The sequence below is a fragment of the Phyllobates terribilis genome, unplaced genomic scaffold (genome assembly GCF_046119375.1).
Source record: "Phyllobates terribilis strain yellow unplaced genomic scaffold, ASM4611937v1 Scaffold_4__5_contigs__length_816908805, whole genome shotgun sequence".
In the NCBI taxonomy this organism is placed as follows: Eukaryota; Metazoa; Chordata; class Amphibia; order Anura; family Dendrobatidae; genus Phyllobates; species Phyllobates terribilis.
The window spans coordinates 722248492-722264603 of record NW_027362764.1 but is presented as its reverse complement, the minus strand read 5'-3'; the positions used below and the strand labels follow the sequence as shown (position 1 = coordinate 722264603).

Below are 16112 nucleotides of genomic sequence, written 5' to 3'. Positions count from 1 at the left end.
CTAAATAAACAGAACAGATTTACTGAAAACTATATTCCTCATTAGGGCGCAGTAAGCCGGCCGTATAAATCGGAGCGAGATCGTTATGCAGAGCACGGACTGGCCGGCGGCTCTCCCCACCCGAGCGTGACAGCTCACTACAGATACATGTAGCTCAGGCAGGGGGAGCCACCGGCCAGTCCCGGCTCTGCGTTCCCATCTCGCTCCGATTCATACGGCCGTCTGACTCTGCCCTCATGTGGAGTATAGTTTGTTTTCACACTGAGATGCCAAACTCCTGATAGTGTGGTGCTACTTATTGTTCTCTGTTATCAGCCTAGTAAGAGCTCTCATCAATTGGATGATCAACAGTTCCTAATCCTCAGCTGGTGCTTTTTAGTAGCTAAAGTTGCTGTATACCTTATCCACCTGTGCAGGTCCATCCTTCCTTCCTTTTTTTTTTGGCCCCATCTGGAGCTCCAAAGTCCACAGGCGAAATGAAGTATTACACATGAAGCCTTTGCCTTTAAAATTAAAGAGCGGTTGGCAAAATACGAGTGTGTTGGGTCCTCTGAAGCCAGATATACTCTTTAGGGCTCGTGCAGAAGACAGTAGTTTTGGTCAATACATCAGATTGCACTGGTTATTCAATGAGTCCGCGCACACGTCCGATGGCAGCCTGCATCATTTGCCTCTGATAATCGGATCGCACTTGGCCATTTAAGTCTATGGGTAGGCGAAAAAAAAAACGGATCGCACTCGGATGACATCCATGTGTCGTCCGATTTTCACAGACTGACAGAATGGAGAAATTTTTCTTACTCTCCACATCCGAGAAAAATGGATCCCAATTTGATCAGATTCTGATTAGCATAAATCGGAGAGTTTCTCAGATGGAGAACATACGGTCGTGTGACCCAGCCTTATAGTGAATCTCCATTCTGGATAATAGAGGAAGGGTCCTGCACATGGGAGCACCCTTCTAATAATCCCCAATTTCCTGAATAGCGCATTTAAAAATGGAGTTTCAAAACCAAAACGACCTGTAACGAAGAGTTGAGAACACCTGTTCCTCCATAAAGTGGACGGAAGACTAATAGAATAAGTGACGCAGGAGACGTAAAGTACACGAGTGCGGCCTCAGCTTCTCACGCAACACCCTGCGAATATACCCGGAGGCGTAATACACTCAGACTATTTTCATAAAAAGTCATTTATTAATACTAGATTTGCATGGTTTTACACCCACACAGTTTCCTTGAGGTGATAAATGCACATGCTGATTAGTCTTAGTTAAATTGTGACTTTTTCATGTATATTTTTCCAGTAATAAATTTAGACTTGTAATTTTTAGACATGAGACACATGTGGCAATGTAAATGAAAAAAAGACAAAAAAAGGGGAGAAAAAAAAAAAACAAACAAAACTAATAAAAACAGTAAACGGGGTCATATATAGAAATCCTTAGGGCCCCGTCACACTAAGCGATGCAGCAGCGATCCCGACAACGATACGACCTGTCAGGGATCGTTGCTGCATCGCTAATACATCGCTGGTGAGCTGTCAAACAGGCAGGCTCACCAACGATCAGGGGAGCAGCGACATCGTGGAAAGAATCGTTCCACGATGTCCTGCTCCCGTTACCAGCCTGCTGCAAGCAGGAGCAGGCTGGTAACTATGGTAAACATCGGGTTACTAAGCGCGCGTGTGCCCCTAGTAACCCGCTGTTTACCATGGATACCACTCTGCTACGGTGCGCGGGAGCCTCCGTGCACCGTAGCAGAGTGGTATCCATGGTAAACAGCGGGTTACTAAGTGCGCGCGTGCCCCTAGTAACCCGATGTTTACCATAGTTACCAGCCAGATCGTTGGTCCCGCTGGTCACACACAGCGATGTGTGCTGGCCAGCGGGAGGCTAACGACCAAAAAATGGTCCAGGACACTTTGCAACGATCAGCGACCTCACAGCAGGGGCCTGATCGTTGCAAAGTGTCACACACAGCGACATCGCTGGTGAGGTCGCTGGTGAGTCACCAAAACCGTGACTCAGCAGCGATATCGCTAGCGATATCGCTATGTGAGACGGGGGCTTAACTGCTGCTTTTATCATGCCCTAACATTTACAGATAACCAAATCTGCCATAGGCTAGGATTACAAAGCCAAACTTTTGGTCCATGTGTTATCCATATGCACAACGGAAAGCACACTGACCCAATGATAACTTTGTGCCAGTGCATATCAGCAATTTACAATAAGGACAGATGATCCATGTGGAAAAAAAACAACAACATGGCAGCATGCACCAGTCTTGTCTACAGAGCAAATTAATGCTGGTGAATAGCAGACAGCTCCAGCACCCACCTGCAATGCGGACGAGTGCACAGAGCCGGGCACATCCACAATCTGCAGACGTGACTGGCACGATACGGCTGCCTGAATCCAGCCTGTTTTGCACATGGGCTAATTTTCTCATTATGGAGCATTATTTGACACATTTACAATGATGAATGTAGAAATAAAGATCCATATTGCTGTTTGACTTAAATGCTGCAAAATATGACCCCCACCCCTGCCCAAAAAAAAATAAATTTGCAAAGATTTGCTCATTACCCCAGCAATGATAGGCTTTTATATATGACCGATGCAGTCACACACACAGATTCAAGGTTCAGGCGTACATGCTGGAGTGCCCTACCTCCCATAATCTTGTGGAGGAGTCATTGGCGGACCCCTCGGAGCTCTCTGGATCCTCGTTCCTTTTCACTACCACAAATCCCGGCTCTCGTGAGCATTCTCCGATTTCTTCAGCATAAGTTGTCGGGCTCCACTGAATGAAAAAGGAGTAAAGGTGGTCTGTTCTGTAAAAAAAATAAAATAAATAAAAATCACTATAAAAAGTTTAACATAGAAGACTTTTTACTCAAAGAAAGATTTTGTCCAACATCAGCATCAACACACCCGACTCAAAGCAAAAATTGACAGATAAGAGCGCTACAAACTTTATACCAACATTCAATAAATCAGACTGAGGCCATGATCCCATATGAGGGGAAAAAATGTTCCTGTGCAGAGATAATTTTCTAAATGTGCCCCTGCTAGTACTGTGTAATGGCTGTGTCTGACCGTGCGGAGCTACCCCACTTCAGTCGGCAGATTGATTTATACCATCACTTATAAAGAATATACCGCAGGGGCTTGCAACTCCTTTCTAAAGATGACTAATTTCCTTGTCTGTTTTATCACAGGAGTGAGTGCTTCTGACAGGTCATCAGTCCTCTGAGGTCATTATAAATCAAGTCAGTGACATAGGAGTTCCAGGGGCTCCTAAGTTTATTCGTCACTGACTTGATTTATAATGAGCTCAGAGGGCTGGAGGCGCTGCAGAAACACTCGCTCCTGTGATAAAACAGGCAAGGAAACTAGATACCTCAAAGGAGCAGCTGCAAGTTCCTGTTGTGTCATCTGAATACTCTCTGATCATACGTGATTTACTGTATATTTCTGAGTCACACTGTCTTGAAAGAATAAGGATCTGTCTATAAAACACCAACAAAAATTTCTGCAAACCTCAGCAAAATTCTTTTAAGGCCATGTGCCCACGATGCAGAAATGCTCCGGGTTTTTCCTGAGCGTTTCTGTATCTCCCTGGCAGAAAAAACGCATGCGGATTGTACATGCGTTTTTCCTGCCAGGGACATGCGGATGTGAAGCGTTCTTCACATGCATTTCCGCATGCGGGTTGACAAGCGCTTTCCAAGCGATTTTAGCATCACTTGGAAAGTGCTTGTCAACTTGGTCACACTATATAAATCCATGCAAACGGCATGGATTTATATAGCGTGACCCAAAGAATGGTAAAAAATAAAAAAATAAATCTATACTTACCTTCTGATGGCCCCCGCAGTCTCGCTTCGTTCCGTCCTGGCTGCCGGCAGATCGCGGTACACTGCACTGAAGGACCTGCCGTCACATGACTGAAGTCAGCGCAGGTCCTCCAGTCCACCACGATCTGCCGGCATGGGAGGACGAGTGCAGCGGGGGCCATCAGAAGGTAAATATTTATTTTATTCTTTTTTTTTTTTTACAGGTTCTATGGTACCCGGGTCCGGAGGAGAGTCTCCTGTCCTCCACACCCGGGTACCATCCGCACAATGAAACGCGTGGAATGCGCATCTACATATGCAGTGATGCGTAATCCATGCAAGTCAATGGCGGTGAAAACGCAACACTTCCGCAAAATAATTGGTAGTGCTGCGTTTTTTTTTCGCAATGATAATCCGCAGCGGAAATTTCCGCAGCATGTGCACAGCACATGCGCATTATCATTGGGGACCATGGCAGGCCTTCTACCATGCGTTTTTGCCGCTGCGGAAACGCTTAAAAAACGCATCGTGGGCACACAGCCTTAGGTGAGGATTTTACTACAGATTTGCTCCGGTCTCTGTAATTTGGCTGCAGCGGTGATGTCGACAGTGCACATCATCACTAAACTTGCACAATAACATTAGAGCCAATCACTAAGCTAGCAAGACTGCTGCAGCCAATCATTGAGCTAAGTGCCTCTGCTGTTGTAGACTGCACGAGCTGCGGAGCTCAGCGAATTACTGCAGCGGTAATGTACGCAGTCAACAGGACATCAAAGTTACAGCCACATCTCAGAGACCAGACTAGTTTAGAGATGGAGAAGGGATGGAGAGTACCCTCTGGCTTTGTTATTTTAAGATGCAAGGAGTAAAATCCTCAGTACAAAATACAGATAGTGACCAGCTGTGGATATTAATATTGGCACCATAGCTATATTTCTGTTGCTCTGTGCCAGTCGTTGATGTGTTTATATTACCAGAACTTCACTTTTTTGCTTTTTTTTTTTAGTAGGAACTACATAAAGGTATAAGCTGCAAATACATCTCAGGGCGCCGACTTCTATTAGTGAAAGGTTTAGTTAAATAAAACCACAAAACCAGAGCATTTGCTCAGATCAGTATCCCTGGAAGCTGTCCACTATTCCAGGAAGCTGCACAGAGACTTTGTGTTTATCAGGTCACCCAGACATTTCTACCACACAATGTCATGAGAACATCAAGAATTACACATCCACTGTGTGCAGAACATTAAAATACAATGGCAGATTCCTCCGCTGCACCATGATGGCTGCTCTGATCGTCAGCGGTCACTGTAGCCTGAAGGAGTCACATTGTTTATAATGTCCTAATAGAGTTTAAAGGGGTTTCCAGAAATCCAGCATCCAGCTCTGAGTCTCAGCCGCTGATCCCGGTGGACGAGACAGTCTTCAGCGCTGCAGCCAATCAGTGAGCTCAGCGGCTCATGTCGTCAGCTCTAGCAGAGCTGAGCTCAGTGATTGGAAGCAGGGCTGAAGACTCTCCTCTGGGCCTGGGGAGGGTGGGTAAGGTATAATTTTCAAAAAAATTAACAAAATTACAGCAGGAGACATTGACTTTGAAAACCCCTTTAATTGATATCTTGAGATGAACTGATCGCCAACTTATTTACAAGGCCAAATTTAGGACCGTATCAGGATTGGGACGTGTAATAGCTGCAATCTTGATTACCGCCAAGCCATGAAGTGGACAAAAGAGACCTTAAAGACTCATGTGAGAAAGCACACACATACCGTAATTAAAAGCCGCAGCTACATACCTCTCATGGGGAACAGCAAACCAGTACTCCAGCTTGTCCCTCTGTGCGTACTGCTGCATGGAGGCGCTGGCTTGAGACACAAAGGTTTTCCTCATTGGTTTCCCGACTCTTAGACACAAATACCTGTGAGATCTGTGCCTCCGCTTGTCTTTGGCAATAGCAGAACATACACCTGTAGGAAACACACGTGTTACACATCTCTGCTCAGCTCGGAGTAGTCAGGCTCTGAACAAACCATTTTATAAGCTTGTAAATTCTGCTTTATAAACTCCTTGAAGATGTTGTCCATGGTCAGATTTGAGCCCAGGATCCCAGCGATGCAAAGCATCATGTCTAACCAGAGCCAGCATTTTGGATCCTTTACCTGCACAGCAGCACCCCAGCCACCCAATAAAACTGCAGAACCACCTTATTTAAATAGGGTCAGCAGTCACTGCTCACTTGTGCATTATTTTGCATCTGCAAAGGTGTCATTACCAAGGTGTCACACAAGAGACATCTCATGATGGGTAACAGAAGTGAGGGGTCTCAAGACCTTCGCAACCTTATTGTTGCAAAACATACTGATTGCATTGGTTACAGAAGAATTTCTAAACTACTGAAGGTACCAGTGAGCACTGTTGGGGCTTTAATCCGGTAGTGGAAAGATCATTTTACCATAAACCAGTTACGACCAGGTGCTCCCTGAAAGATTTTAGAGGAGTGAAAAGAATTATCAGAAGAGATGTCCAAGAGCCAAGGAGCACCTGTGGAGAGCTACAGAAAGACCTGGAATCAGCAGTTACAATGGTTTCAAAGAAAACAATAAGTAATGCACTCAACCTCCATGGTCTGTATGCACAGTCACCAGGCAAGACTCCATTGCTGAACAAAAAGCATGTTCAAGTGCGTTTACAGTTTGATCAAGTCTGTGAAATACTAGGAGAGTATAGTCTGGTCAGATGAAACCAAAATTGAACTGTTTGGTTGCCATAATGCACACGTTGGAGGCCAAAAGGCACAGCATATCACCCCAAAAACACCATACCAACAGTGACGTGGAGATTGGAACATCATGGCGTGGGGCTGTTTTTCAGCATAAGGCAATGGCAAACTTCATATAATTGAAAGAAGGGTGAATGGACAAATGTACAGAGATTTTCTTGATAAAAATCTGCTGCCATCTATTAGGATGATGAAGCTGAAACAAGGGTGGATATTTCAGCAAGACAAGGATCCCAAGCACACAGCCAAGGAAACTCTCAATTGACTTCAGAGAAAGAAAATAAATCTGCTAGAATGGCCCCGCCAATCACCTGACCTGAATTCAATAGAAAATGTACGGAAGGAACTAAAGCTCATAGTTCATAGAAGGAGCCACGGAACCGGCATGATTTGAAGAATGATTGTGTGGTAGAATGGGCCAAAAATCACACCTGAGCAATGCCTGCAACTAGTTTCTCCATACAGGAGACATCCTGAAATGATAATCACCAACAAAAAGGGTTTTGTACAAAGTATTAATTAAGTTTCAGTAAACGTGTTCAATGCTTTTTCCTGTGTCATTTCTCATTATTACACAACTTTATGGATATCTATGGTTTTATTTCTTTGCCTGTGTGGATTAGATTGGTTGTTACTGACATCTGGTGAGAATTGCATGTCAATAGCACCTTTAGAAATAATAAAAAAAAATTAGTTTATGTAAAGTGTTCAATAGTTATTCACATGCTGTATGTAAATGAAGCGTCTTAAGAGCACCCTTTGTGTGGCCAAAGGATCAGAGAACTCAATTTCAACTGAAGAGGAGCTGCAGAGGATTGTTTGACGGTACTCCCCAGATCCTACGCACGCACGCACACCAGAAACCGAGTGCACACAGTGTGTAAGCATGGGCACTTGCTAGTCTCCCTCTCCTGTCTCTATCAGCCACACCACACAGTAGCAAAAAGAGGCCACTGCAGACAGGAAGTGGGATGAGGACGTGCCGGCTGTTGGAGTGTCAGTGTGCAGGGTCTGGGGATTCAATGTAGGCAGCTCTCAAAAACGAGTGCCGTTTACCATCAAAAAGGGAGCTGCAGGTGATCGTAAAGGAGGACAAGGAATGGTGCACTTAGCCATGCCAAGGGTGCACCAAGGACAAATCATTCACAAATGTAATAAAACGGTTTCTATGTAAAACTACATTGGTGAAGTCTGTACTACAGGGATGATTTTTAATCCAAGTAGTTTCATCTAAGTTTTGAGGGTGACAAACTCCCTTTAAAATTTGAGCTTGAAGATGGAGGCGACATCCTGAATCATTAAATACGCACACTTGTCATTTCCTTACATTAATGAGAGTTTAATCTTGATCCAGAGGTTGATACATATGGCAAGAAAACTGCTGTTCCCATCTTACCTAACTCTGGGCTTACAGAGCAGGAAGCCATTGTGTGCAAGTCTGTACAAGGACTACATGGTAGACTTGTAACGAGCACCGGCATTCACTGGAGGGAACAGGAATCTACAGACATGGAAAACTGCTGGGATTCACAGTCTGCTCACTTTGTATACCTTTGCAAATACAGTCCATGAGTGCAACATGTCACTTTGAGAGTGCACCATCTTTAATAACATTGTTCACCATTCTCTTTTAGTGTAAATGCAGCTTTACTCTGACAAGTCTGGCTCTGCCACCTCTCTAACCAGTTTATTGCCGTGACATGTAGGACATGGACTAAACCTGTAATTATCCCTGAGTCACTTTGATTACTATGGAATAAATTAGATATGAAGTCTAATGTTTTTTTTTTAATCTCTGCTCCAGTTGAAAGATAATCTGTCGGGTTGTATGAATGGGAAGAGTGGGTAAGACAGTCAGCTTTGATCATATTGTGTCTTACACTTTTTAGCTAATTTTTCAATAAAAATTTAACTTTTACCCAAATTTCTCTGTGCCTTGTACTTAGTTAGGTCCATATATATTTGGACATAGACAACATTACCACAATGAATTTTAAACAAAACAATTCAGATGCAGTTGAAGTTCAGACTTTCAGCTTTCATTTGAGGGTATCCACATTAAAATTGGATGAAGGGTTTAGGAGTTTCAGCTCCTTAACATGTGCCACCCTGTTTTTAAAGGGACCAAAAGTAATTGGACAGATTAAATAATTGTAAATAAAATGTTCATTTCTAGTACTTGGTTGAAAACCCTTTGTTGGCAATGATTGCCTGAAGTCTTGAACTCATGGACATCACCAGACGCTGTGTTTCCTCCTTTTTGATGCTCTGCCAGGCCTTCACCGCAGTGGTTTTCAGTTGCTGTTTGTTTGTGGGCCTTTCTGTCTGAAGTTTAGTCTTTAACAAGTGAAATGCATGCTCAATTGGGTTGAGATCAGGTGACTGACTTGGCCATTCAAGAATATTCCACTTCTTTGCTTTAATAAACTCCTGGGTTGCTTTGGCTTTATGTTTTGGGTCATTGTCCATCTGTAATATGAAACGACGACCAGTTTGGCTGGATCTGAGCACACAGTGTGGCTCTAAATACATCAGAATTCATTCGGCTGCTTCTGTCCTGTGTCACATCATCAATAAACACTAGTGACCCAGTGTCACTGGCAGCCATGCATGCCCAAGCCATCACACTGCCTCCGCCGTGTTTTACAGATGATGGGGTATGCTTTGGATCTTGAGCTGTACCACGCCTTCGCCATACTTTTCTCTTTCCATCATTCTGGTAGAGGTTGATCTTGGTTTCATCTGTCCAAAGAATGTTCTTCCAGAACTGTGCGGCTTTTTTAGATGTTTTTTAGCAAAGTCCAGTCTAGCCTTTTTATTCTTGATGCTTATGAGTGGCTTGCACCGTGCAGTGAACCCTCTGTATTTACTTTCATGCAGTCTTCTCTTTATGGTAGATTTGGATATTGATACGCCTACGTCCTGGAGAGTGTTGTTCACTTGGTTGGCTGTTGTGAAGGGGTTGTGAAGGGGTTTCTCTTCACCATGGAGATTTTTCTATGATCATCCACCACTGTTGTCTTCCGTGGGCGCCCAGGTCTTTTTGCATTGATGAGTTCACCAGCGCTTTCTTTCTTTTTCAGAATGCACCAAACTGTAGATTTTGCCACTCCTAATATTGTAGCAATTTCTCGGATGGGTTTTTTCTGTTTTTGCAGGTTAAGGATGGCTTGTTTCACCTGCATGGAGAGCTCCTTTGACCGCATGTTTACTTCACAGCAAAACCTTCCAAATGCGAGCACCATCCCTCAAATCAACTCCAGGCCTTTTATCTGCTTAATTGAGACTGACATAACGAAGGGATTGCCCACACCTGTCCATGAAATAGCCTTGGAGTCAATTGTCCAATTACTTTTGGTCCCTTTTAAAAACAGGGTGGCACATGTTAAGGAGCTGAAACTCCTAAACCCTTCATCCAATTTTAATGTGGATACCCTCAAATGAAAGCTGAAAGTCTGAACTTCAACTGCATCTGAATTGTTTTGTTTAAAATTCATTGTGGTAATGTCTAGAACCAAAATTAGAAAAAGGTTGTCTCTGTCCAAATATATATGGACATAACTGTATTCTTTATAGGTTTTATGCAAGAACAAATGAATATAAGAGGGTGGATACAACAAAGGGGGGAGGTTGGGATGAACAAAACACTAGGGGGTGTCAATACTGCAATCCGTTATCCCCCCTCCCCCTCCCCCCCATCTCAAAAAATAAACCATAAATGACTGATTGGTGACAAGACTCCAACTAACCAGCCAGGAGATTAGGATATTAATAGTATTGTAACGTCCACGTATCACGGTAAGAGTACGGACCCAAAACTGATAGGGAGACCAGCGGACAGTCCATACTCGGACAGTGATACATGGAGGTCAGAATTTGGCCACATTTTCAAATAGCTCCATCTCCGACCGCACCATTTCACTGAAACTGCCCTGACTAAAGTCACCAACGATCTACTAACCGCTACTAACAGCCATTACTCTGTCATCCTCCTCCTCGTGGACCTGTCATCTGCCTTCGACACAGTGGACCATTCTCTCTTACTACAGATTCTCTCTTCTCTTGGCATCACAGACTTGGCCCCATCTTGGATCTCCTCATACTTAACAGACAGAACATTCAGCAGCCTCCACTCACACACCATCGCCTCATCTCGCCCCCCATCTGTCAATGTCCCCCAAGGTTCAGTTCTAGGGCCCCTGCTCTTCTCCATCTACACCTTTGGCTTGGGACAGCTAAGAGTCTCATGGCTTTCATTATCACCTCTATGCTGATGACACACAGATCTACCTCTCTGGACCAGATATCAACTCCTTACTAACCAGGATCCCACAATGTCTGTCTACCATCTCATTGCTCTTCTCTGACAGATTTCTAAAGCTTAACATGGATAAAACTGAATTCATCATCTTTCCCCTAGCTCACTAAACCCCCCATCTGACCTATCCATAAAAGCTAACGGCTGTCCACTCTCCCCAGTCCCAAAAGCACACTGCCTTGGGGTAATCCTGGACTCTGATCTCTCCTTCAAACCACATATCCAAGCCCTTTCCTCTTCCTGCCGACTGCAACTCAAATATCTCCCGGATCTGCACATTCCTCAGCAAAGACTCTGCAAAAACCCTAGTGCATGCTCTAATCATCTCCCACCTCAATTACTGCAACCTCCTGCTCTGTGGCCTCCCTTCTAACTCTCTCGCACCCCTCCAATCTATCCTAAACTCTGCTGCCCCGGCCTCTCTTCGCTGTCAATCCCTTCACTGGCTCCCCATTACCCATAGACTCCAGTTCAAAACCCTAACGATGGCATACAGAAGCCATCCACAACCTGTCTCCCCCCATACACGTGTGACCTAGTCTCCCAGTACTTACCAGCACGCAACCTCCGATCCTCACAAGATTTCCTTCTCTACTCCCCTCTTCCCACAATCGCATTCAAGATTTCTCCCGTTCATTACCGCTACTCATGAACGCTCTACCCCAACATATCAGGCTCTCGCCTACTGTGGAAACCTTCAAAAGGAACCTGAAGACCCACCTCTTTAGAAAAGCCTACAACCTGCAGTAACCACTGCTCCACTATACCGCTGCACGACCAGTTCTACCCTCACCTACTATATCCTCAACCATGCCTTGTAGATTGTGAGCCCTCGCGGGCAGGGTCCTCTCTCCTCCTGTACCAGTCGCTGACTCGTTTTGTTCAAGATTATTGTAAGTGTACTTGCTACGTATACCCCTTTTTCACTTGTAAAGCGCCATGGAATAAATGGCGCTATAATAAATAATTATCTCCGTCAAAGCAAGTTATTTTGGTGCCAAATGTTTTGATGCTGTGCATTCAGGGGTGTATTTCTTTTTGGCCTCTAATCCTTACCTTCTACAGCGGCTTCTGTGCAGCCCACCTTGGGCTGGGCCTCTTTGTGCGTGGCGTGCTGCAGGTCTTCCCGCTGTTGCTTGGCCTGTTGCATAGTCAGATTCTTCCACAGTTTGCGGAGTTCCTCCACTTCAGTTTCTGATTCTCCAGATGCCTGCTGCACAGACACTGCTGGGTTTGTGGCATTAGTCTCATTCTCGGACACATCTTCTTGACTCTCAATACTTTGGTGCTTGGATTTCTGCTCACTGCCTGGCAGCTGCTCGCCATCTTTGCACCCAATGTGCCGGCTTTCCTGGTCACCCGCCTCGTGGCTGCTTTGTGCTGCAGAAGATTCTGCCTTGTTTTTCTCCAAGTCTTCGCCTACCTTTAGAGAAGACTCGCTCTTTTCAAAATCGTTGACATTGCTAACAAATCCGCTGTCGTTGGCAGAAGTTTCGGCGCGGTCCTTGGAATCGGGGACAGCGTCTGTGGAGTCTGAGATATTCGTTGAGCCGCTTTCTAGCGTGTGATTTATTGTCTTTACAGATTCGGAGGACGCTCCTGATGATTTGTCTTGCCGCAGTTCGTCGGAGGAGTGCAGCTCCTCGCGTATTGGAGAAAGCTCTGATTCGGTGAACACATCCTCCGAAAGTGACTCCTCTGTGCTGCGAGGCGCCGTGCTGGCACTGTCGTTTCCGGTATCCCACATTCTGCTGTCCAGTTCATGTGTATTACCTTGTGAAGACTTCTTAAGGTGGCAGAAATCCCGCATATATGACAGCTGCTCTATGTCTCTGAAAAAGAAAAAAAAAATGGCTTTTATCAGAAATTTAATATTTAGAAAAAAAAAAAGTTAAAGTCAACCGTCCAGTGTAGGGACAAAAATCCCAATGGCAGCAGAAGGGAACAAAGGGGGGTACCGGGTAATCTTTTTAGGTTTACCCCATCATATTTTCTTCCTGGACCAAAGGGTCGTTTAAAACAAAAAACTTGACAATTTAAAAAAAAAAAAAAATCTCGTATTCCCTATGAAATAATGCTGGATCGCTCAAGTTTTCAATAGCCAGAGGGGAGAAAGTTGCTGCCGGAGACCTCTGATGGCAGCTTACCTCTCCTCAAAAACAGAAATATTGGGTGTCAGACCTCCAGCAATGTGCTTTGGATAGGTCACTAACACGTATACCTTTAAGATATCTTGCAGATTTCCTACTACCAAGGATGCCTTTGCTATGGGCAGGAAGGAACGCTTCTAGTCTGACAATATTTGAGGGGTGTAAAGCACTGCTAACCCGGAGTGTGCCGTACAGATCTATGACCAGGTTCCTGGCACACTGCCGTCACTTGCTCCATTCATAATCCACTGTTCCTTCCACCAAACACATTGTAACGATCCACTTACGACGACGCTCATGGAAGAGGACACCAGTCTCTCTAAGGAGATCACCCGTCTGTAAAGATGTAGCAGAACCCACCTGATTATCCAGTTATTTTTGGTGCAGTGACAGATTGTGGCTTCCCAATTATTACGTCTTTGGAAAGTATTTAAGCCAAAGACTAGCTCCCATGTGCTATACGGACGAGGACATTGGTTTTACAAGCAAGTCAAACTCTGAACTATAGCGGGAACCAGAACGCGTCTTTTTGTAACAGTACATACATAATTATAGGATATCACCGCTTAATCAAACCTTTGTTGAGCCCACACATAACAGAATGAGAAAAACAAAGCAATTTCTTAATATATACTTAAGCAAAATGCTCCCAAAGCCTGGGGAAATACAGATAGATCAGGATTTCCCTGCGGCCGTGTGTCTGAACCCGCTGTTCACAGATGAAAAACGTCCAAACCTGACAATTTTGGTGGGACCGGTGACCATCTGACGTGTATAGGTGCCTCCTGAATCTTCCTTTACAGCAGTCAGGGAAATCGGAGTTCCAACACCCAATCATTTTGTTTTCAGGAGAAATACACCACCAACTGGTGTCCTACAACTACTTTCTTCCCGTTGAAAAATAATGGACGCTCATTTAAGCCGAACGCTCAGGTATATGGGGTAATCAGGAGACAGTCTGACGAACAAACTTGCTTACGTGTATTGCTTATAGGCATATTACTAGGATATATCACCACTTGCTGATAGCCGGGACCTCATACGACCTTGCCAACTGCTTGGCATGAGATGACTGTCGGCCCGACATTTGCAGCCATCTCTGACGCCATACACACGACTGCACGGCCAGGCGGTTTTTGTATTCTATGTGCAAACAACTATGTCTGCAGCTCTCCCCATGTGAAGATAAAAAGGTTTGAGCATTAACATTTTTCAAACCCTGATCCTCATCTCCCTTGACATTATCTGTAAAAGGTAGAGGGTCATGTGAAGGGCGGTCCCACGGTAACAGATTCAATCAATCATAGTAACCAAATAAAAAAAGCAAATTCATTTAAAAAAACAACGGGTTTCAGCAGTCTCCAGCCTTCCTCAGGTGTGATCTCAAGAGGCTTTGCATGAGAAGATGGCACAAGCCGCTGAACTTACCCAGTGGCTGCAGCTTTCTGCAACATAGTTTTTAAAACTAAAATGTGCACATTTAATATGACCAATATGTAACTTCTCTTACACAGGAATAGAATCCTTCAATTTACTATTAACTATTTCTTTGTCCATAGCCGCCGAGGTCACTTCCTCCATCGGGCACATGATGCCGTACTCCTCACAGCCATTCTCCTGAACCAGAGGATCCGTCTTGTGAGGGTCAAACATTATATTATTTGGTGTCACCAGGAGAACACCGCTAACTGTTCCCTTAAAAGATAAAGAAAAAAAAAATAATAAGTTAGTGAAAACATTTCTAAAATAGCAGCCAAAGTTTCCAATTCAGTGAAAAACTGGAAGATCAGTAAACTGACGAGAAAGAAGAGATTTATTAACATGTAATTAAAGGTTACAAAAAAACCTTTTCATGTATACAAGAAGCACAAAACTTGCACCTTTGTACCACCTGCTGGCTAGTATTATCAGTTACAAGGGAGTATTCTGGACGCCTAGCCCCGGGTGCTGATCATAGTAAAAAACATTGCAAATAGTTAATGTGTCTAACATGTCCTATACTCCCCTGCATCCATTTTTTTTATGTAAAGGAATAAAGAATTGTTTCCCTGGTCCGGTGAGTGCTATCCCTTTTTGTCTTCACATGAACTATTTTTTTTTTTTTTTTTTTTTAGTTTGTCGTAGGCCCTTAAACATACTGCAGATTGGGGGTGGTCCAGTCTGTGTATTGGGACCCCCACCAACTGCTACAGAGTGCATGAACACAGTGATGTACAGGCCCAATGGTAGGTCCTACACTACTGTGCTTTTCTCAACACCTTATGTTTGTTCATTTTTTTTTATTTTTTTTTTTTCATTTATGATTCTTTTCTGTTGATTTACCTGCAGTTCTTTTTTTGCTCCACACCCTATTTTTTGATCAACCCTTATACGGTATTGGTTGCATGTGTTGGTGAATTATGGACCTACACATGTATACATGAGGATATTGCATGGAGGATTTGAGGATGATGAGTCGGGATGGACATCGGCAGCGTTTGCATCAGTTTATATATACTGCTGTCTATACATTATGCATGTTGAACTAGCAATTATGTGTGTCTTTTACTTAAAGAGATGTATTTATATTGCCAATATACCTTTTTGCTGTTTAATGTAGCTCCTTAATTCTCCTCTCCTTGTTTTCCCTTCCCCCTCTTTTTTCTCATGATTACCCATACTTCAGGGTTTGATAATGTCTTGTACTGATCCTTTGGATAATCGCACTTTAAGGCTATGTGCCCACGTTGCGGAAATGAAGCATAAAATTTCTGCATGTCCTCTCCGGGAAAACCGCATGCGGAATTCCGCACGCGTTTATCGTGCGTTTTCGACATGAGGAATTGCCTTGTGTTTTTTATTGCATTGCAAAGGCAACTCCGCTTGCGGAAACGCAAAATTAAATTACATGCTGCGGATTTTTGCGCGCATCAAAAACGCTGCGGGCATAGAACTTGCGGAATCCCCTTGGGGACCATGGGGGCCGGATTACCTAGCATTTCACAAGCGTTTACGCTGCGGAAATTACGCAGCATATACGCTG

The 16112-nt window shown here is 44.1% G+C and overlaps 1 protein-coding gene across 3 annotated transcripts in view; it reads right to left on the bottom strand.

The window, feature by feature from the left end:
• Positions 1-16112, bottom strand: part of OXR1 (oxidation resistance 1) — a 712646-nt gene that overhangs the window by 32610 nt on the left and 663924 nt on the right. For all 3 annotated transcript variants that reach the window (XM_073679762.1, XM_073679763.1, XM_073679766.1), the window contains 4 exons: positions 14601-14785; positions 11997-12772; positions 5639-5810; positions 2676-2838 (listed from right to left, as the gene is read on the bottom strand). In XM_073679762.1, the coding sequence (XP_073535863.1) occupies positions 2676-2838; positions 5639-5810; positions 11997-12772; positions 14601-14785 (1296 nt within the window). The remainder of the gene's footprint in view (positions 1-2675; positions 2839-5638; positions 5811-11996; positions 12773-14600; positions 14786-16112) is intronic.